The sequence below is a fragment of the Falco naumanni genome, chromosome 3 (genome assembly GCF_017639655.2).
Source record: "Falco naumanni isolate bFalNau1 chromosome 3, bFalNau1.pat, whole genome shotgun sequence".
NCBI classification, from domain to species: domain Eukaryota; kingdom Metazoa; phylum Chordata; class Aves; order Falconiformes; family Falconidae; genus Falco; species Falco naumanni.
The window spans coordinates 19,483,219-19,507,124 of NC_054056.1; the positions used below are offsets into that span (position 1 = coordinate 19,483,219).

The 23,906-nt window shown below is 39.2% G+C and overlaps 1 protein-coding gene across 2 annotated transcripts in view; it reads right to left on the bottom strand.

Moving 5' to 3' along the window:
* ATP9B (ATPase phospholipid transporting 9B (putative)) overlaps nt 1-23,906 on the bottom strand; it is a 167,961-nt gene that overhangs the window by 86,505 nt on the left and 57,550 nt on the right. For both annotated transcript variants that reach the window (XM_040585542.1, XM_040585541.1), the window contains exons 8-9: nt 14,449-14,543; nt 4,944-5,024 (exon numbers count right to left, since the gene is read on the bottom strand). In XM_040585542.1, coding sequence (XP_040441476.1) covers nt 4,944-5,024; nt 14,449-14,543 — 176 coding nt within the window. The remainder of the gene's footprint in view (nt 1-4,943; nt 5,025-14,448; nt 14,544-23,906) is intronic.

Here is a 23,906-nt window from a genome sequence, read left to right on the forward strand (position 1 = left end):
ATGATTAATTTAAACAGGGCAACAAGGGTGGTCAGTGTGGCTTCCACACTTGGTATGGCTAAATAAACCTGAACTCTAATAAGGAACACGACAGGCGTCTATGAAATGGGCACCCAGACAAAGAAGCCCTAAATACAGCCAGCAAAACTGAAACAACCGGCAATTGCTCTCCATAAAAATTTGTAACTCGTACAACTTCTTCCTATTTGAATGCTTAAAGGTTCAAGGCGAGACCAGGTAAATTTAAAGAAGGAAAATTCATTGCAGATTACTCACAGAAACCAGCTCTGACTCAGGAAGTTCTCAGATCATGAGAGACAGAATGAGAAAGTGTTACCACCTCCTTACTCTAGTTGTATTCTCTTTCCCAGCAGCCTGCTTCTGGCTACTGTTGCACACAGGATACTACGTGAGGAACATCTTTTATCTGCCTCAGTTTAGTCTTCAGTGAGCAGATTTTAAGACATGAGACTCTTCCATACTACAAGAAGAAATCAAAAGCCCTGCAGTGATTACGGAGGGCTGCCAACACAGCCAGGAACAAGTCACTTGTCAGAGGTCTACCTGCTACAAGAATTTGTGAAATGCCTTCTTGCAGGTCATCCAAAATAGGAAAACATCTAACGAGCTATAGCTCTTTCCACTCTTGCCAGGCTCACCAACAGAACAGCTTGGCCGATCAGTTAGCAGCTTCTTATTTCATTATGATCCTTTAATGTCTTTACACCCTCATCTAACATTTCCAGCTTTCCACCATTCATTCAATGTACCAGATACCACACCTTCCATACCTGGATGGCTGAGGACTTAACCTTACTTTTTATTTGTCGTAAGTTACTCAAATGAAACTAAAAAGTGCATTTATAAATAATGAGTTTCTCTGCTTCACATTTTTATTTCTGCCCTTGAGAGAGACTGTAGGGATAGATATAGCAGGGAACGGACAAGGACATCGATTCTTGAACAAGACTCGGTCAGTGGTAAGAAGAAATGATTCTGCAATGTTTCTGACGCTATTACAGCTAACAGAACGATACATATTTTGGGGTAAATGAAATCAATCACCCTAGCAGCAGAAGTTTGACATACAACAGGTTCTTCGTCCAGCTGATGATGTTTCCACTTAAGGTCTGCTGGGTTGAATTTCATTTGGTGGCTGTATGTTTATTGTTCTTTAAATTCTGAATTAAGTTAATTACCAGAATAGTGCAGTTCAGTATTGCATTCAAGCCTCACATTCAGGCTGGTTTTGAAGTCATGTGCAGTATTGACCATGGAGGTTCAAACTGTCTACAGTTCCTATTAAAGAAAATTACTCTACAGCTCTTGCATGTGCAGAGAAAAAGGGAAAGATGAGCAGTGAAATAATAACTGAATATTTCCTACTCTCAGTCCTGAATTTGTAATACAGTTGGCCAAGGATGATGACAAATTTCAAGCAGCCATTTAAAAGGTTTCAAAACTACTTTTTTTTCAGACAATGACAGAGACCTTTGAGACAAAATACGTAATCCTCCAATGAACCCACGTACCACCTCAATCTGACCTTTCCTAGCCCTACTCCTACCTGACAGGATGCAGCACAACCACCCCCACCAACTTCTGTAGGAAAGGGGAAGAACGCACATGAGGTTAGGTGCATCACTGGAAGAGATACCTTCCCCACCCCAATCTCACCGTTAAAAATTCTTGCTATGTTCCTTTTACTGGCATATCTATTTTGGACAGGGTCAGGCATCAGCTCCCTAATCTGACTGTCCGTATGGCTGTTCGTGCCAGAACAAGGAAGGTGAGTTTTTGAAAAGGAGTCACAAGACATAATGCCATGCCCTTCACTGGCAACATAAAATTAAGCCAGCCAGCCTGAAGTGAACACAGCCATTGCTTCAAACAGGTAATTCTCCAACAGGAAACATGAAGCAAAAAAAAAAAATAAAAATATATATATAAAAATGACTCAACATTCTCTCTACTAAAATAGAAGACTTAGCCAAGAAAACATCTGTATAATTAGCCCCAGACCAGAGATTCTACTCATAAACGAACAAAAATTTTTAGTGCTCACATTTCCATATGTATTTTTCCAAAATATCAACAGCTACCTGCAACAGGGTTTGCATTAACGCAGATTTTTAAACATCTGACAAGATGCTACACTGGAAAAAATTATACTAAATAGGGCTGTACCATAGGAAAAGAGTTTATGACAGCAGATGAATGAACTAAACTCAAAAGAATCGGTTCTGTGAGATTTCTACTGGTACAAAAATGAAAAAAAAAAAAAAATTTAGATATATTCCCAAAGTAAATAAAGAGACTGAGGTGACAGCCTAGAGCTGCAATATAAGAGAAATTAAAGGAAAAAGTTCTTAAGGGAATGGGGGAAAAAGGACCCAAATTTAAACAAAAGCCAGCCAAGGCCAAAACCAGAAGAGACTACTTCCATGATTCTGCACAGAAGCTGTAAGCAAAAGGTCGGAATACTGGTCAGGCCAGTGCACACTGACGTGATGCTCTAGAGCACTCCTTGGGCTCCAGCTGGTAACACCTGGGTTAAGAAGCATGGCTACCTTTCATTCGCTTTTTACAGATGTGTATTTTCTCTTGCTTTTTCAGAACTGATGAAATGGCTTCCTAATTTATCAAGACCACATAGGAGCCTCAGACAGAAGAGAAACTCCAGAAGTTCCGTGTAAATCCCTGTTCTGCACATCTATTTCAAAATAAGCTCAGCCAAGACACAGATGATGCCCTGAGAACAAATAAAACTATCTTACGCATTTTCACAGAACACCGATTTAGCTCATCTATTGTTTGTTGATAGGATGTTCAGATGAGGGGAGAAGAGGAAAGGAATTAACTTTTGCCATTATTTAAGGACCAGACATGATCCTTCCCACAAGCTCAAAGACACACGCTCACTTCCATGCCCTGACTGCGTGTAACACCAAAATCCATGGAGGACAATGGAAACTAACTTCACGTGAAGCTGGCAGACAGGGCGCAGAAGAGCTTTAACTCCTCCGGACCTGTTACGGAGGTGTACTGCGAAAGGTGTCTTCTGTCAGCTTTGCTGGGGATACATTTCTCACATAGAAGTGCTTTAGAGAAGTTGCTCCCTCCTAAAAAACTCCAGAGCTGTGCAGGTAAGTTTGTTTTGTTTTATGGTCATGTACTTTTTGAAATTATCTAAGTTTGTCTTCTACATTGTTAGTCCTCTGTCTTCATAACAGAGAAAAAAAAGAAAAGAAAAATCAATGTGCTATTACCCTGTCAACCTACCCCTGCAAGAACTCTTTGAACATCAATGCTTAAGTAAGAAAAAGGTATTCATTAGCATCGCTAAGCACACGAATGTTTTTTTACTTTAACATAAAATAGAAATTGGATGGAAAAACTGATTTAGTGTAAGCAAGGGCTTACAGCAGTAGAAAGATGAATCAGTAAACAGGTGTCCTAAACCAACATTTCACTAAGCAGACATGCCGTTAACAAAAAAAACCCAGAGAAACAACCTTCTAAAAGTATCTACAGTGTGATCCACTGAACCAAACGAGAGGGCGCTGCCCTCAGACACATGCACACCCACGTTCAGTTTGAGCTGCCCTTCCTACTGAAGAGGCCAAACACCACGTATGTAAATCTGGAAACATACAATGCATCAGGGTTATTTACGCGTATCAGGGATACTTGAATCATACAGCTTTTATTACATGTACAAACAGAACCCACAATGGGGAGCAACTGTTTAGTGACGATTTCCCAGTATCTCAATTACACGTACCAGTGTTGTTAAAAAGGCTCCGAGGAGTTCAATTTGTATTTAGAAAAGTACACACTTAGCCACTGGGACAGGAATAACATGAATTTTACAGCTGTTAATAGAAGTTTCATTTGGACAATTGGTCAATACAAGGTTTAAGTAAACCTTGTTGCTTACAGCTTTAGAAGGCGTGGGCAAATGAAATTTACTTTGTAGGCAGCATGAACTATATAACTGGTATAAATTGGTCTTTGAGAGCCAACAACTGCAATAGTTCATTCATCAGTGTACTTAGAATTGCGAACTGGAACTCCAATTACTGAACAAAATCTATTACCAATTTGAGTCACTTGGGTAAAAAAGCCCTTCTCTCTACCTCCATAGTAGTTAATTCTCAAATTATTTTAGAAACAAACTATCAAAAGAAATGAGTCCACTAACAATGAATCTGGCTAAAATAAACAACTGCTTTATCTGCCAATATAATGCTACAAATCTATTTTTTAAAAAAAAGCAATACTACATATTAGGACACCCTGCTTTGAAGGGTTAACTTTAGCAGGCCACCATTTGAAAATAACTAAAACAAGTCACAGAAATTATTGCATTATTATTATCATATTCATTTGAGTTTTTGAGTTTAGTTTTGAGAATAGTTACAGCTGGAAAAAAGATTTCATAAAGCCTCCGTAAATAGTTTTTAGGTTCATTTTACTTTTTGAGATGACTGAACTTTGGGAATACTAGGTTTCCCTTAAACAGAAATGCTGTTAAACAAGGCATGTTTTCACTGCACGTAAAGTAACAATTGCATCGTCTCAGGCTACTGAACATATTCAACTTGCCCACTTTTTTGACATATAGGAATAATAAATTAGATGCCTGGAAACCAACAATACATACTACTATACAAGTGCTTTCCTATAAAGAGATTATAGCAATGCCAACAAATACCCAATTCTCTGATTCTGCTTTTCAGATATTATTTTTGTATTAGCCTTCCACAGTGCATATTTACCAGGATGTCTTCTAAATGAAGGACTGCCATGGCAGGAACATGGAAAAAAATATGGCTGTAAAGCTAAGGAAAGATCTGATACAATTTTGACACAAAGTACAGGTTTCACTTACATTAAGAAATAGAGGAGAGAAGTAGAAGTCTAAGTACAACACTACTTACCCGTGTGAAGGTACCCTCAAAACTGTGAATATCCAGCTGTGGCTTCTGAGCATAAACGTAAGCATTGATTGAAAAGAGATCCTGTAAAACAGATTAATGTACTTACTATTATTTAATCACATATTTTGAAGAACCTTTTAGTGGCAAAGATCCCAGTTTATGATCCCCATCATCCCACCCTAAGTCAAGCTCACAAGATTTTTACCCAATATAAGAACCATGCCATTTTTCTCAGTACATCTTGCTACAAAGCAACCAGATCCAAGATGATATTTTAAATGTGTTGACTTTTCAAACACCAAACTGTTTTACATTTGTAACATGAGTTAGAAATTTTACTTAATCCATTTTCCTTTAACAGCCCCACTTTAATTTCAAATAGTATAATCTTCAAATACTGTACATATTTGTTCTTTTAAAAACAAAGCGGGGTGTGTATGTGCGTTTTGTTTTTAATGAAACTGGAAACAAACTACTTTTCCAGCAAGGACAAACCAACTAAACACAGCAGGAAAAAATGGAATCGATTCAAGTTTAAAGGCTGAAGCACACCTGCAGTCAACCCATGGAAAGCCCCATCAGCTTCAGGAGAGCCCAGATCCATCATCAGGCTCACTCAAATGCTTGAAGTCTGGGATATTCTAAACTAGCCTGACAAAAATGGGTCTAATGATTAGTACTACTACTCCTGACAGCAAACAACCCATGAACACTCTGCCCTCTAAGAAGAATAAGAGCATCTCAGATACTACAGTAGCAGGCTCTACAAATAGAGAGTGGTATGGTATAAACAGGAGAAGGAAAAAAATGATTTTGGGATCTTAAAAGCTGTCCCTAGAGGCCCAGGGAGGATCACCTTACATTCTGAAACGACGACTTCATCAGGTAATTGGTCTGAAGCATCCACCTCCCTCAGACAGAACAGCGCAGACTGATAGTTAAAAACCTGACCCAAAGGACTTTCTTCTCATGACAAAAGCCAACCTCCTGGTGCTTTTCAGATGGTCAGCACCAACATCAGCTAAGAGACTGCAACCCGAGTGGACCACTCACGCGTGGATTCACAATCCAGTTTCTATTCTGGAGAGGAGCAGATGCTTGATACCAAACCCCAGCCAACCTCAGACCATAACCTCTGATGAAATGCAAGTGTCTACCTTCCCACCGTGTGGGGCACCTAACTGCCAGTATGACCTCTGTCCTTTATCACTGCATCTACCTTGCAAAAGGGTAATTAATCAGCCACCCCGCTGGGGAGCAGCTTACATGGCCACAATGCCCTGTGCATGCTAGCCAGAATGCCATCTTCCAACTCCAAATTAATTTTACAGCCTCTTTCACAGACGTGTAGCGGCATCTTGGCTCAATGTAGCTATTTTTAAAGGCATGCCATTCTTTTTTGTTTGTAATTTTGAATATAAGAAAATTACATATTTGAACATTACAAAAATTAACTAAAGGCACACTTGTCCACCTGTGTTAGTGTCTTAAAATATGATGCATTTGTATCCTTGTTTCTCTAATAAAATGGCTACAGCTTTTGGAACATCATTATTTTTTCCACTTTTCCAGATGAAAATTAATTTTATTTTTAAATCTACTGTATGTTTATCAAATATTTCACTTTCCTTTAAAAAGTGTAGCTCTGTAAATAACAAACTTGTACTTTTATTTATATTCTGCAGAAATCTCTCACTTCGTACCTTGCAAAACCACAGAGTTTTTATTTCACATGATTTTTAAAACATGAATAAAATCTGAACGTTAACTCTCACAAATCATGTTTATCTTAAACCATTAGCTGTTTATCGTAGTCTTTCACATTAAGTTCACTCATTGCGCCCTTGTTCTTCCAACCTACTTTCATCAAGTTCACGAGAAATAATTCATATGAAACTAATACACATGTGGTGTCCTATATCTTCATCATTCACTTCTTTCCAATCTGTTATCACCTACAATTTAGCTAATCCAGGCTATTATGTGCTTTATTATGCAAAGAAAAGTGAAGAGTCTCTCAGTAGTGGATAGCACAGCAGAAAACTAATACCACACACATGCTCATATGCACAATAAAAACTGCTAGTGAAACGTGTCAACCAAGAACAACTCTCTTTTTAAAGAATGCCTTAGTGGGAAGCAACATTAGAATAAAAAGAAGCAGAAATATCCACCTTTTTAAGTATATTAGCATTTGTACAGTAATATATTCTCCTGGTTTCTAATCTATTTTCTTCTACTGTCATGCTCTCCTTTGTTGCATTTGAAACGTAAACATTTCTACCACGTTCCTTCAGTTTCTTTTGAGTTTTAGTTCTCCTGTATTTCTGATTTAACACCTCCAATTTCATGTTTTCTTTTTTTTTTTTTTTTTTTTAATTTCAACTCTGAAACAAACTCACTTTTTCTGGAAAGCAGATCTGCACATTCCCTACACATCTGTGGCATTACTCTGGAACACCACAAACTAGAACCAGCACAGTGTTCCAAAGTGCATGTTTCTTCCCAAAACTAACAAGCCTAAGTAAAGCTAGTGCTCCGAGGGAACTCCAGAGTGGCAGTTCACTGGCATTTCATTCATGAGCAGTAGAAAGAAAAAGACATACAAGCATATTTTATGTTCTCAGCAGCTTTCTGAAACATTTCTTTCATGATTAGGGTAAAGAAAAGGGATAAGGACTTTGTTCCTGTAGCCTAGTGCTCTGTACTCCAAACTGACATTGTTCTCAGGCCAATAAAACACAGTAGCTGAAATTTTATAATAAAAGGGAAAGAGAAATGCAAAGGATGACACTGTTCTAGAAGACAGACGAACTGCATTTAACAGAAAGGTTGCTGTGAGAGTACAAAGCCGTTCCTCCACTGAGTACTGCTCTCCCAGCAGTAGCAGCTATGCACGTCTCACCTCAGTGTCCTGAAGTCGCAAGGGTGAATTTAACAAGATGACAGCAACATCTGTATGCAACACCACAAGTAAATGTAACTTATGCTCACTGAGCAAGAAAATTTTACCTTGTTAGGTTATGTCATTGCTTCCCCCTATATAAAAGCAGGGAGAAGGGAAATACCTTAAACAAAGGGTTTAGTGATATTTTAAAAAAGGTAACTACTTTTTATTAACGGTTTAACTAATGCGGGACTTGATCTTTGTGAAATTCAGCTTCAGTAAATAATTATTTTCACACTATAAGCATTGAGCTGCTGGTTCGCCGAAGCCAAATAGTCCAACCAATATGTTCAATGGGAACAGTATTCTACGTCAAAAATCAAATTGCTTTTAGGAGACAGTGAAGGCAAATGGCCTCAGCTGCTACCTTATTCAAAGGGGAAAAAAACCCCAAACAACTTGGGTAGGGGGACTGTACTAGCTCTAGATTAAAGAAACTACATGAAAGACTTGAATCTCAAGCAATAAAAATTTAAATTATTTTTAGACAAAAGTAGATGAGATTTTTAAAACTTTAAATATGCATTTAATTTTCTCATACTTAAAAAATACTATATTCAGAAGAATGTATTTCATGCTTCTACATTGAAAGTCAGGAAACGACTTGATGACAGTACAATACTGAAAACTATCTCTTTTGCATTTCACAATTTAAAAATCACCATAAAGTTATCAATAACATAGAAAAATCTCCCCTATTAGGTCAAGGGCAACATTTGTTCACCTTACTTAAAGATCATTAAAATACATTCTTAATCATAACATGTAGTTCATTACAAATAAAATTGCCTTTGGTTCAATAAAACTAATTAAATGTAAATGGTATTGTTTACTGCTGTATGGATCTTCTGATATAAATCAGCAAGTCACCATTTATTGAAAATTACAGTGACCTCATTGCTGTTAATAAATCTAGTTGATCACAGCAGCTGGAGCAGAGCGGCTCCGGGCGCCCCAGCGGAGGGGTGCCCCGCCGGCACGAAACCCAACCTCGCTGGCGCCGGGTTTGCTGCTCAGCCCTCATTACAAGGCTCGCTGAAATTTTAATTCTCTTATCACATTAAGTGCTTTAGAAAGACAACAAAATCTGTACTGATCGTCTTGGTGGTGTCATCTGTTCTTTAAGAAACGTGCCGAAGGTCTGCGGGGCTAGGTGCCGGGTAGGGTTACGGTGCTGCCCCGCCACGCTGGGCAGCTCGGCCAACGCCAGCGCTCTCACCTGCACGCCCAGCCAGGCAAGAAACCAAGCCAAGCAACACTTGCGGAGGGAGCATACTGTCAAACACGTGATCCCGTTGTTTGCAGTCTATTTTATGCTCAACTTGCATGCATAAATTATTTAAAAATATATTTTAAGATATAAATACAAACTGTAAGCCTCACCTTCGCAAAGGCAGTGCAAGCACATGGAGAAGACACTGTAACAGCTGTTGCTTTACACACCGAGAGCCCCTGGAGCCCCGGAAAAGCACTGCCGCAAGGAGCCACGCTGTCTCAGCCAGCACCGGGGCTGCTCGGACCCTTCGGGCAGGAACCCAGCCCACCAACCCCACCTGTGTGCTGCCCACCAACCTTCGGGCAGCACACAGGGACCCCATGCTGCGCCCCACAGCCCCGAGTGCCCCAGGGCTCTGCCAGCAGACCCCTGCAGCCCACTGCTGGCTCACCGCAAGCTCGTACCAAGGTAACCTCAGAAACCTAACCTATTTCTGCAGCCACCCATACAGATAGGAGCCTTCAGTGCAGTCTAAAGGCAGCACTGAATTCAAACACAGGCTTCACGTCTTTCAGACTGTGGTGGGTTGACCTTGGCTGGATGCCAGGTGCCCACCAAGCTGCTCCATCACTGCCCTGCTCAGCAGAGTGGGGCAGGGGAAAATAAAATGGAAAAAAAAAACCCTTCCAGGTCAAGAAGGCAGCAGTTTAGTGAAGTAACAGCAAAGGTGGTGCGTGCAGAAACAAAGGGCGACAGAAGATGTTATTCCGTACTTCCCATGGGCAGGCGATGCACGGCCGCTTCCCAGGAAGTGGGGCTTCAGCGCGTGTAGCGGATGCTCCGGAAGGAAATGTCATAAATGATGAATGCCCCCCCTTCCTCCTCCTCTCTCTCAGCTTTTATATCTGAGCAGGTGCCATGTGGCGTGGGACATCCCTTCCTGGGCCAGCTGTCCCGGCTGTGCCCCCTCCCAAGGCCTTGCCCACCCCAGCCCGGTGGTGACGGGGATGCTGGAGGGACAGCCCTGATGCTGGGAGCGCTGCTGGGGTACCAGCACCTTCCCACCTGCCCACACAAGCACGGCACTAAGCTCTATATGCTCAGACAGACAAGACTAACGGAACTAGCCATTTTTTTTACTGTGCCTTAAACAAGCAGTAGGTAGCAACTGAAAGGCTGGGCCAGGCCCCGATTCCCATGTTCCCGCTGTGCGTGCATCAAACCAGGCACATTAGCAGAATTTTAGTAATATATTACCTATGGGAGTGGCAACGTTGTTTGATAACATTACACAGAACAGACAAAAAATGGCATTTACCAGGTATGAATGATCTGGTATTTGGGAAGTTTCATGTTCCAAAATTCCAAGATATTTTTCACTAACAGCTTGATTCAATAACACAAAAGCTAAAGCAAACCATTTAGATAAGGTCCTTCAGGGAACACCTATTTTCACCACGTCAGTTACTCTGGGTGCAAATACGATGCACTGCCCACCCTGTGCAGCACACGATGCAAACAGAATGGCGGGAGGAGCGCATCCCAGCAGCTTCCCTTGGCCTGATCCCAGGAACATTTTGTGGAGGAAAGCAAACCAAAGTTGATCCCCACACCACAGTGCAAAGCTCAGTCTTTTACCAGACTGCTTCAAGCCCCATCAAGTTTCTGCAGAATTAATTTTAAGCCTACCAAAAACCACATGGTCATATTACACACTGCACAGGCAAGCGAGACAATTGCTGTAAAATGATGTTTTTTTCAAGTTAGGAACAGAAATAAATATAGGGATGTATTACAAAGCAACACACATTTTTAAGTTAATACCTGGAAAGCAACTTGCCTGATTTTTCACTTTTAAGAGAAGTTTTCAGCAACAGAGGACACTGTAGAAGCCTAGGGTGAGAAAAAGTCTACTTGAAATTGATTTCTCAAATGATTCTTACTATGAACCAAGTTGCTTCAAATTTTTTGCATTGCATGTACAAGACAGCTTGAATAATGTTTGCTGAGATACCTTCAACTACACAGTTTAGGCATCCCTTTTTTAGATAAGCTGGGTGTAAAGTTTCAAAGGGTGCCAAAAATTATCCCTACATGTTTAAAGCAACTGTCCTATTTTTTTACTCTTTTTTCCAAAACTATTATTTTTACTGTAACTATAATGAAGTAATTCTGCCCACTGCATTTTAATTTAACTTTTTTAAAATCTAGTACATGTAGGGCCTACATACAGATACAGCTTATGATTCTACTAGGAAGTACAAAAATTAGGCTTAGAATAAAGTAATTCCATAATGATATTTTTTGTTTGTTCAAAGTTCATGGCTTGCTTAGAGCTCCACGTTAATATTCTGAAGTTATCCATCCACAAAGTTTCTTTCGATGGCTGATACTCTTGCATATTACTGCCATCCCAGTCAAGGTAAAAGTGTCTGCAGAAATTAGATACTGATGTGATTTCCAGAGGAAGGAAACAGCTTTCTGGGATGCACGCTGTGCGTGATCTTCTTTGAAGGATCTGGGGACCCCCTAAAAAGCATTTATATTTGGGTGTCTTACGCTATCGTTTCCCCAAAATAATTCACAGCGAGCTGGGGCTTCAGAGTGAGGCAGATACGGGACATGACCACTGCCAACAGGCCAGGCCCAGCTAGGAAGCAGCCATTTAAAACAATCTCATTAAAGAACCATTAAGTGTCAATGGTCTGATCAAACCACACAGTGTGGAAACTGGGTGATGACAGTTTAGCCGGCAGGAAGGATTATAGCCAGTGCCAGCTACCTCAGGATGACATGTCACCTTACTGCAGACAATGGCTTGGCTAGCATGGTTAACCGCCAGTAACGGCGTGATGCGAGAAAGGGCAAAAGCATGTCACCTGCCTGGTGGCTTCCATTTGCTGCTGGTGGCTAGGCAAGGTTTGTTCACAGACCCAAAGAATAGTCTGAGTTGGAAGGGACCTTAAAGATCATCTAATCCCAACCCCTGCCATGGGGACACCACCAGACCAGGTTGCTCCCAACCCCATTCCACCTGGCCTTGAGCCCTGCCAGGCATGGGGCATCCACAGCTGCTCCGGGCAGCCGGTGCTGGTGCCCCACCACCCTCACGGTTGAAGGGTTTCTTCTCAATATCTAACTGTTGAAGTGTACACAGCTTCTTGCTTAACCGCACCCAATGACACAACTCAGGTTGTCACCTACAGCTCAAGATGACGACTAACACAAGAACATCTTGCAAGAAGCACAGACCATTCTGAGATCAGTTAATAGCAGTAAGTGGAAACAACTAAGGAAGAAATGGTTACTATATTGTACAGCTGACTCTTGTACACTGTTTCCAAGATGTGTGAATAATTTCTAGGTGATTCTTGCCTTCCTTCCCCACATGCCCAGAACAACCACCACCTGCAGCAAAGCTTCACTTCTGCGGGAAGCTGGGGCCACACGTCTGACTGGTCAAACACAGACTCCCCAACGTCAAACCATTTTGGATTTATTTTCCACCGTAAGCAACTACAATACAAACATTTACTTCCTTGAAATCAAATGTGCAGGTTTAACCATAAATTTATACTATCTCCACAGATGACAATTTATTTGTCAAGTCTACTCAATAACTGATTTTTTTTTTTAAAAAAAAACAAATAATATAAAAGTTACAGTATAACAATTCCCTGCTCTACCAGGCCTATTTCTTCCTAGCAAGGAGGGAAAACTTCAGATACGGATTTGAGTTTTAAAAAAAAAAAAAAGATAACGTACAACTTTTTTTCCTCTTCTTTTCCAAAGGAGAGTGTAAAGAAACCTTTGCATTGTAATTTACTCCAGATTTCACCAGCCTCCGAACACCAAAGCTCAGAACACTGAAATTTCCAAGCTCACAACACTGAAAGTATAACCAGCAAACAGAACTCCAAGAGGCAGCACTCTGCACAGAGCTGCATTTGCCAAGTGCAGTCAGTGATGCTTCCAAAATAAAAGAGAAATAAAAAAATAATAGCTAAGTTTGGCACAGTTGTAACTATCTGAAAAGCACTATTTTGTTTTAAAAATCCGAAGCAAGATAGAAAATTGACTGGTTTAGTCAACTGCATGCATCTGTCTCAAATGTGACGATTTTTTTCTTCTTTTAAATGACAAAACAAGATAGAGCAATGACTAAATGAGAAAAACCTACAGGAGAGGCATTATTACAAATACTAAATTCAACTGTAGACTACAGAACAATTGTTGCTGTCTGTTCTTGCACCAGCACTCCCACCTTGGAGCCTGATTTAGCATCTGTCTGCGATGACCAACCTTCGCTTCCACCCCTTGTTCCCAATCCTCTAAATTCAAACCTAGCTATTTTTCCTCCTCCGGTCACGCGTGAGGCCAGTAGCCAGAACAGTATGAACCCAGGAAAAAAAATAAATCTCTCCCTTTTGCTAATTTCAGTATAGCAGGAAGTCTGTAATTCTGAAAGAATAACTGCAGGAGTCCTGCTAAAATCTGGCAGATTATCTAACCCTTTTTCTATTGACATGGGATATAAACAGTCCTCTTACGATGCCTTTAATAAAACACCTAAAGGATTTAGCATCAAAACACTAGAAATTCTGCGGTTAAATTTCCACAAGCTTGAAACTTGAGCATGTGTCCAGAGCAAGTCTCCTAATCCCAAAGTAACTCTCCTGCAAAACATCGAGCCTCCCCAGTACGAGGGGCGCAGCTGAGACCTTTATACAACTCTACACAGTTTTGTACATATGGGTCTGTTTTGAATCCACACATATATGCACACACATACACATGTCCTTTTTCACGATTTTAATAGATACCCATGATATGACATATTCACTTCAAAAAACCACACATTCAGGCAACCCTTAGCCCTCCTGTGCAGGAACTTGCATGCTGCACCCCGTCAGCCCTGCAAGCATCCTGACACCAGGCAGCACCTCACGCCCAGGAGCCGGCTGCTGCTGCCCGAGCCTGCCAACAAAGCCAGGGCTCTCGAGGCAAGAACGACTTGTGCTTGCAGTGTAACACCTGGCTGAAAACACAACTGTGATAACGCTTCTGCAGAGGCGGGATGTCAGTGGGGACCACAATGAGAACTGCTAAGTCGAAAAAGAAAAATCCAATTCTATCTGTTTCTTTTCAACGTGAAAACAAGAATATTTGCATAACCAACTTCTCATTCAGCATTCAGTGGAATATCCACCTCCTATTTATTGCAAAACCTAAGATTGTGGTAACAGGTATTTTTCAGTACTTACAACAATTGTAACAATCCTTTAGATGAGATATATATGCACATACATGGAAGATCTCTTAAAAGTAGATAAAATGCTTACCCCCAAAGCTGGCAATCTCTGTGTGCAGCTGACAGCAACCTTCAGTTTCCAGTCTGTTTCTCCATCCAGCTGGTCAGTTCGAATGAAACACGAACCTTGAAATTATAAAAAGACAGCAAACTATTTTTTTTTGATCTCAAAAATTCAGTTTGGGTTAAAAAAAATAGAAAGAGTGAAAATAAAGCAATTTACAACTTTTTTAAAAATAAATATGCTACTTATAAAAGGATTCATATTTTGGAATGTCTGTGTGCTTTCTTCCAGGAATGCTCCAGATATCACACAATAGCACAATTTTTACCTGATACAATTAACAATATGCCTGTTTATGAACAGGGGAGGGAATCCTATTTCACATGTTTCTTAATAGTTTGTAAACAGGTTTCCAAATGTTACCAGCAAGAGATACAACTTCACTGGCTGAAGATGAAACAGGTTTCATTATTCCATTTTAAAACTGTGTCACTTGTACAACTCCCAACACAAAAGAGTAAGGAACCGATGCCTGCACATGTTGGTATGACACCATAAACTTCCACTGCTTATAGTTTCCTGGCTTCTCTGAAAAAAGTTTTTTTAAAAATAAATCCTTAACATGGATATTATTCAAAACAATATGGGTCACAATGTATATACTTAGAATAAATAACTTTGAATCATCTGTAAGTGTCAAGGACTCAAGGCTAAAGAAAGCTGTAAAACATGCATGGTACTTAATATAGGAGGGAGCTCAAGACGCAGGCTGGTGCACACCACGGAGCCGCAGCATGCTTCACGGGCAGGCGGCCAGCGTTCAAGGAACAGAAAATTGAGACCAGTGCAGAACCTCCCCCCACCCCAGTAACTGGTTTGATGGCCATCATCAAGTCTGGAGTATTACATAGCTTACTCATAGTAAGATTCAAAAAAGACTGCAGACGAACATTGCAAATCTATTAAAAACATACACAATTATCTACAATTTCCATCTAGTTTTAAGTCTTTAAAAAGTGGTAAAATTTTAGCAATACTCCTCAATTGCTACACTAAAAAAAACCCTTAAATATTTCTGAATAATGACAACTTTCATTAAGCTACAGCCTAACAACTGTATACGCTATTGTTACAGTGTACCATGGGTGTGAAAGAAAAATATTTTTGTAGTTATTTGCAAATTTTAAACAATGTGTATAGACATACATGCATATATACCCATAATTCCTTCTATATTTCAACCAATACATTAAGACCTAACAAACCAGTTTCATCACTAGAAGTGATGGGGTAGCAATTAAACTGATGGAAAGCCTGGCCAAGGAGGTTACCCAGGCTGGGGTCTTCTCACACGGACCAGGGGGCGATGGGCTAGAAGCTTTGAGTCCCACAGGCAGTACATCCAGAAAGGGTACCTACCAGCGAGCACAGAATTAAGAGAGATATTCTTTTATAGGACACGTGGACCCTGATGTAAGTAAAATCTAACAGAACCCAATGTTTTATTCATCAAGGCCTGTAAATTAAGCAGCTCAATGAGCTAACGGTCTGAAAGGACATGCCTGAGAGAGAAGCCACCTGAAATTATATCTGACTAGAAGGTAGCATTTTTGCACAAGAGCCTTGAAAGGAGCTTAACAATCCTTCATGTAACAGCTGTATTTATATTAAATGCATAGTAAGTAAACAAATCTTTACATGTTAAGGTAACTCTCAGAACACATTATCACAACTGAATTTCACCCAAAGCTCAGAGCTGCAAGCTGCAACACTGGAGCTAAAGTTCTTGAAGCTGATTTTAAATTCTGGACAGGATTTTTAAGATTTTTTTCTAAAAATAAAATACTATAAAGCAATTTTTGAAGAGTCCAGTAACATAAGCTGCATTGTAATTATGGGTGAGGCACCCAGGAACACCAAAAAACACCATGGTTTCACTGCACTTTCTATCCAGGGCACTGATGAGCCCACTTCCCATCATACTTCTCCTGTACAAGACATTTCATGGTTCTCTTTACCCTTCCTGTCAATGGCTGCTCTCTTCCATCAATTTCATTTAGAATTATACCAGAGATCAATGCAGTTCAAGACCAGTGTGGCTCCTGTGAATGGTTGACTGCACATATATTCATTTAATAGAGCTCACACTATGACATGTATTGGCCAGCTGCATTTCCTCTCCACTTCAGCAGTTAATTTCATCAATAACTTATCTCATAGCCTGTTTCCCTTTTATCAAGAAAAAGGAGCTGCTTTCTGCCAAGTCAGCTTTCAATAGTGATCACAACAGCAAAACTGAAACAATACAGTCTTCGTCTCTACCTCAAATACTGCAGCAGATTTGACTAAGCAATTATACTATGAGATACTGATTTGAAACCTGGCTTAACGAAGCTATAAACATGGGAAATTAAACACGTAATTAGAAACAATGCATAAAAACAACCTTCACCCCTACCAAGCCCTTGGACATGTAAAAACCTAAACATTCCCCATGCTGCACTGCCTGGAATCACACTTGCTTTACCTTTGGAAGGTATTTGAGTCATCAGTCCATAAAACTTCCAAAAATCAAAGTCTTCTCAGAAAATAGCTATTGTAACTGCTCCATTTTGAATGGCTTGGAAGCATTCTCCCCCCTCATCGATAAGATAAAAAAAAAACCCAGCAAATGTAGTAAAAAATTGGGTTACGTACTTTTAACAAACAGAATTCTTTCAGTCATTGATAAAAATCTCTTACATTTCTAACTTGAATATGACTTGCTAGGAAAATAACCCCTGTACAAACGTCAGGAATCGCTATTGCTTCTGAATTCAGTGATAAGTCTTGAATCTGACTATTATTTACAGCACACAAATAATCAACATTCTTTAATGTTCTGTGCTGCTTTAAAGGAAAAGTCATGAAGTATTTTAAATATTTAACAATCAAAGCACAGCTCTCAAAAAAAAATTCGACACAATGTAGGAAATTTTCATAAGGCTACATATAAAAGACAGTGAATAAAATTAAACTTTTTACTTTATACAGTGAGGGCACTCAGATGCTCATTTCCCACAGCAATTCAGTCAATCAAGATCAGCGGAGAGAGCTCAACACTATGAACACACCTGACAATTCTGTCTTTATAGTGAGAATTTTTGAGCGGTCTCAATTAGAATTTAAGGGTTGATTTAAGGAAGTTACGCTGGGTTTAAAGAGTTTAATCATTTATCAGAAATGGTGCAAACTTCATGTGTGCACATGAAAACTAATTTACGAGTGCATCCCATTTAGCCTCATCAGCCAAAGACAGCAGAAATCAATTTAGAGCTTGTCCATGCAAGGTGCTGCCCAAGTACAACTGAAGTGACTTTTTAAACCATTTCAGTGGAAATCTGTGAAACTTGTACGCTTAGGGAAGCCCTAGGACTACATTTTCTGTGTTTTAGCAAAAGCTCAAATATTTAAGGCCTGTCCAGAAATCTCACCTAAGATTGCTTTTCTGTGCAAAAGCACCACCTGCCATAGGAAGGATGAAAACCATTTTAAGAACCTGAAGTAACTATGTAACTTTAAAATATAAGGATACACTAATTATTAACAGACTTCTTGTTTATGGTTATTTGGGATACTGTGGATAAAAATCCATATTTTTTATTCTGTGTGTTAACAGAATATTGAACAAAAATAATGTGTATTTCAGTAAATTTTATGGTGTTTTGAAATAGAGATATAAAAGCTCACCTGCGAAGATGCTAACACTAGTGCCTGCCCTGCCCCGCCAAGGCACCGTGCTCAGGACAGGGCAGTGGGCAGAATCCCACCCGCTCCGTTGCACTGGACCTGGGGCTGTCTGGACCTGCGACTGGCTTACACCTGCGTGTGCAGCAGTGGCCTCTCCTGTCGGCCTGCCTACCCCCAGCCATCCTGCGGAAAGGCCCTGCGCAGAATTTTTCAAACTCAACACAGGTTGTGCTTGGACAATGCTGGTCATATTTCAACTAAAACTTAAAAGTGAGAGAGGAAGGAAAAAAAACCCCAACAACCCCCAAAAAGAAAAAATCCGCCCCAAGCCAGAAAGGGAAGCTTCTTAATGAAGTAAAAACCAATTATATCATAAGCTTTCTTTTAATACTATGCCTCATCACGAGATAGCCAAATCTTGTATTTTTTATACTACCAAACCTGCTATTCATATTTTATCCATTGGTTTTTTATATGAGATATCTTTAATTTCCTGATATTAATGTTCTTAAACTTGTGCTACCACCAAGCACTTACATTTTATTTTTACATACATACTTCTGAGTATTAATTACAGTATTTAATACAGGCTTCTGAAAATATTATTTGGGGATGTTACGTATTTTTTTAAATGTATTCTAGCTACCGGACTTTTAAAATAAGTCATGTGGAAGATAAAAATTGTTGCGTATTAATTAAATTATTTACTCCTATCTAATTTGCAAGTGTTGTTTCTGATACACAGAAAGATGGATAACTTTTCCTTAAAACAATCAGCTTATTATTCAGCCTATTTACCAAGTAGTTTCTAAAGAAAGTGTAGTGAACAGAAGAAAGCCTAAACAGTATCCACAGATTAAGAGCAATCTACTTTGCTAAAGGAAAATAATCTAAATTATTCTATATAAAATTGCACCACCAGATTTTCATGGAAGGATGTAATGAAGAAACAAACATGCAAAAAACCCCCTACATTCAAGCAATCTGAATTACATTGAGATTTAGTATTTGCATTAACCGTGGAAAGAAAATCTGAACGACCCCAGAGACGCTGGTTTACTTTGCTGCAGAAACAAAACTGCATGTCATCTGTAGCATCCCCTACATATTACATACACTGTTCTTCCAAAGACGTTTTAGGCAAAGCTCTTTAGCAGGAAACTGCAACAGAACTTTTCTTAGTAGCCTAACTGGGTCCTAAAATAATCGGACAGCAACAGAACATTGCACCAGTTACACAAATATGGCCTCATGTTCTCTTGAATAATCCCAGACTGGCTAACTGAACCAACACACCTCAACATGCATGCATCAACTCACGGAAATTCCCTGCAAAATCAGATTCTGAAAACGGCAAGGAAAAGTTTAGGCAGAGTGGCCTCTTGAAGAGCCAGAGCTTCCTCCCCACCTTGATCGTGAAGCCTACTGACTTTGTTTGTACAATGAGAAGGTGGGAAAGTATGTTAATACTGAAAGTACTTGCTTTCTAGGACTGGCCAGGTTTCTTGACTAACGGCAACATGAGAAATTAAGGTGGGTTTCTTGCCATTAAGAAACAAAACTATCCCACTTGTCCTATATCAGAACTTAATTTTCATTTCCCCACTTCCAGTTCCTGGCCTGGAAGAGGGATCCGAGAAAGCGGCTCTAAGTCACGAGATGGGACAGAAGAGAGGGTATTCTGAATTCAGGGGGGAAAAAGCCTGTGGAATAACTTATTCTGACTAACATTAAAAAATGACAAAGTAAATGAAACATCACTATAAAAATACTTCCACTCTCACTTTCTTCTGCTCTTTGAGCAATCGCTTACAGCAGACCTTGTCTTCAGCGACACCTTATGTAATCAGCATTTTACAAGCAAAATTATTTAAAAAAATATTTCCGTTTTTAGATTTCACAAGTACATTCAAATCCCTTCCACAGAGCCTTAACAGTCAATGCCACACGTGGTATGTGTTACAAACGTCAGTATACACAGTAAAGAACAGTATGTAAGAAGCCAATTAACAACACTGTCTGTGAAACCTGAAAACAGTCTTTACCTTTCTCTCGAAGAACACTGAAGTTAAGAGATTTCCACCTGCAAATTTTTTGACAAATACCAGCAAACTTGCCAGTAAGCACTAAAGAGCACTTACAAGGTATAATTCAAATATGCCATAGCACATATTTTAACATTATGCTGTGCTACAGATGCAGAGGGAAGCAACCATAGCTGTATATAGCAGATATGCAGGAATATGCACATTCTACCAGCATATTAAAGACCAAGCACCCAGTCTTGAAAAAGTGTTGTTCTGTCTGCATAAATGCAGGGTTGAATTCCACGCTCCATTGCAGAGACATAATCTAAAAACAACCAGAGAGTGTGTGCACTTAAATTAGTCAAAAAAACCCAAACGTAAAATTAAATTACATTTACCTTCTGTAACATGTAACTGATAACAATTCATGTCAGTTATTCTTAAACAGAGACAATGCTAAACCACCACTACAAGTCTGGGTTCTTCTCTGTCAAATCTAAATAAATAAAATTACGTCTGCCTTCTCTCTCCAGAGCTGTATCAAATGAATTTTTTACAAATGAGAACAACAGCTACAAACTAATGCCTTTCAAGCCTCAGCAAAACTGAATTATTAAATCTGTCTGCCTATATCCTATTACAGCCTACTTATGAATACTTGATTTTATTTTGTATAATTGACAGCAGTTGTCAGGAAAGGAAGGTTTTAACGGCAATCAAATTAAGATCAACTGGTATAAGTGTCACAGTAAAGAGCCTGCATCAAGTGTTGATGAATTAATTGATGGGTCACCGGGAAACAGGGCACGTGGAGCTGTGGTGTCATAAACAGCTATATATTGTCTGGTAATATTACCAGCCTCCCTGCTTTAAGTCAAAAGCACTGAAAGAGATGGGTTACTACAATATATCCAACAAAAGAAAAATGGACTTTGACTTCGCACACCTAATACCAGATCATTTACGAACAATTTAATTTTTAAATCATTTATATTACTTAAGTGACTATGTGCATGAAAATTTTAAGCTGATGACAAGATGAATAGCAGCACTAAGATGACATATTGGAATACAGAGTTTCATTTACCACTATAACAAGAAGCTTTCAATTATGCTAGTATCTAAGGAGGAAAGAAGCCAAGACACCTGAAACATCCCGAACATTTAAGCAACAATGCTTTCACATAGGATGCAATCGAAAAGTGTAGTGGCATTCATACAGGACTGATTAAATTAGTTTTAAAGCATTACTTTCTCTTAAGACCATGAAAGAACTGTGTGTACTTGAGATATTTGATCTGAATTAAGAAACCGATGAAGCAATTGATTAATTGGAATTTAAGCCATGAGTCACTGGATCCATCAACAGATTCATTTACATTCTAAACAATCAGCTGATGGTCTTATAGGATACCATGTATTAATACACAGTCAATATGATACCCCCAAACTCATCACAGTTCCTTATTGACAAGCACACAGATGCTTTTAATCCAAGCTTGATCACACTGCATCTTCTTTGAATTGCTATATTGATTCAGCATGCTTTAAGAATTTTTATATCTCTTTATTAAAAACATTATGGAATTCTCATATATAGTAAACAATGTTCCAAGTTTTTTAAAAAAAGCATCTACATTCATATTCACATTCTCAAATTTTAACTTACTGATTTATATTATTTTGAGATATACAGAAGGATATTCAAAAGCATTAATTTATCTTTTCTATTTGATTCATCGCTCTGCTTCATTATTCTTCTGATGTATACTAGTAATCTTTTTGGAGAAATGCAGCGATACAGGATAAAAGGTAACGTGAATTATTCACATCTTCAGTTTAATGACAAAATAAAAGCTCAGAATGCTTAGAACACTCAAAAAGTTCTCACTTTTCAGATCAAAACAGGTAAAGGAGGCCCCAGTACCACTATATAATGGGATGGAAATCAGTACTGTACTTGGCAGATGTCAGTTCTACCATCACGTTTTATACAAACATCAGAATATTTTTCACTGGCACTACTCCCTGTTTGTGCATCTGCTAATCTGCTATTCTGCTTGTTTTTTAACATTTAGAACTGCAGTAACCTATGGTGATCTGTCCCATGAATGATCCAAACATATCGCCTGATTAATATCCAAGAATCTGAGGGTATTTTACGCCTTGCTTATTCATTTCTAAACCAATTTTGCGCACATCTTTGATTTATTAGTCATATTTACTATGTGTGTTAGTATTAGAAGCATGCTTCTCAACAAGCAGTAGATGGCACATCTTCCTTCAAATGAATCAAGGATGAAAATATTTTCCAGGAGGAGTAATTGCAATACAGCAGGAGAAAATTCCTACCTAGCATAACCTACTACATCAACCTAATTTCACTGAGATTACAGACCACTCTGATACAAATTATGCTGCATGTCCAGATAGGTGAGAGGGATGAAACTGAACCTTTTGCAGCCAGAGAGGTTACAGCCTTCACACAAAATTGGCTCCACTGCAAACCATTTTAAGGTCAAACTAAAACAGGAAAATTGTCTAAAATGGATGCTATTCCATGAACATCATTTTTTTTGCCATCATTATTTGAATCATTATTCTGGTCTGAGTCCCGAGTTGAGCTGGCATTTTCCATTTCTCTGTCCTTAACATATAGTGCTCATTTGGCCCTCACAGGGAAACATTCTGGTTTACAAATGGAAAGTTGGTTCTTATTTAAAAGGGATTATGAGAACTATTCTAAGTGCAAGTACTGCATGTGTGCTTAAAGATTCAGTAGGATCCTTCTTACAATGTACAGTCAGATATGCAATAGTTGTATTATACAGGAAAATCATTAAATTGCTGCTTATTGTAACAGAAATGGCATCGGGAATTGGGATTTTTTAACTAGCTTTTTTATTTTTCAGCCTTAAATTTCAGTAGGAAAAAATCGTAATCAGTTCAATCAATTTTCTGATCCTAATGCAAAGCACACACTAACACTGATGCCCCAAGCAGGGGTGCAAAACTGTCAAAATATTTTAAGAATATTGACTAAACAGGGTGCCTGACTTGAGAGCTCTGACAGCAGAGCAGAACTCGCTCTCCCCATCAGCCTCCCTAGTGCAGTTACATATTTCTGAGGACAAACTACACAGAAAAATACATATGCACATACACCTCAAAGTGTGCTTCTAGCTGACTTAAGGAGCATGTTGCCTCGATGAAAGCAGAGCTTACAAGCAAAGGGAGGTGGCTGTGAGAAGGGTATGGCCCAATATACCAGCACCCACTGAAAGCACCTTTAGTCTCAAAGGTGTCAGCAGCAGCCACAGGCATCAACTTGAAGAACATACCATTAACTAAATTAGGGGGACAAGAATCTTGGTATCTCATAAAGCTTAAACACAGAAAAGTACAAGTCAAAGGAGTTGACAAAGCCTTCAGATTACAACAGGCACATGAAAAACAAGAGGATAAATCTTTGGTTAAAAGTTTAGCAGGAAAAAGCACATTCCCCTTCACCAAGCAGGAGCCTAGGAAGAAGCAACAGACCCAGCTACCAAGATTTATCACTGGACTTCATGCCAGCAAAAAGCAGAGGATTTCTATTTTTTCCAGTTTCTTTTGACCTGACAGACAGAGGAAGGCTGTGCAAAGCTACACGGACACCTCCGATCAGAACTGTAACTGACAAAGTGAAATATTTTGGGTAAATCTCATACCCTTCATGCGCACCAAGAG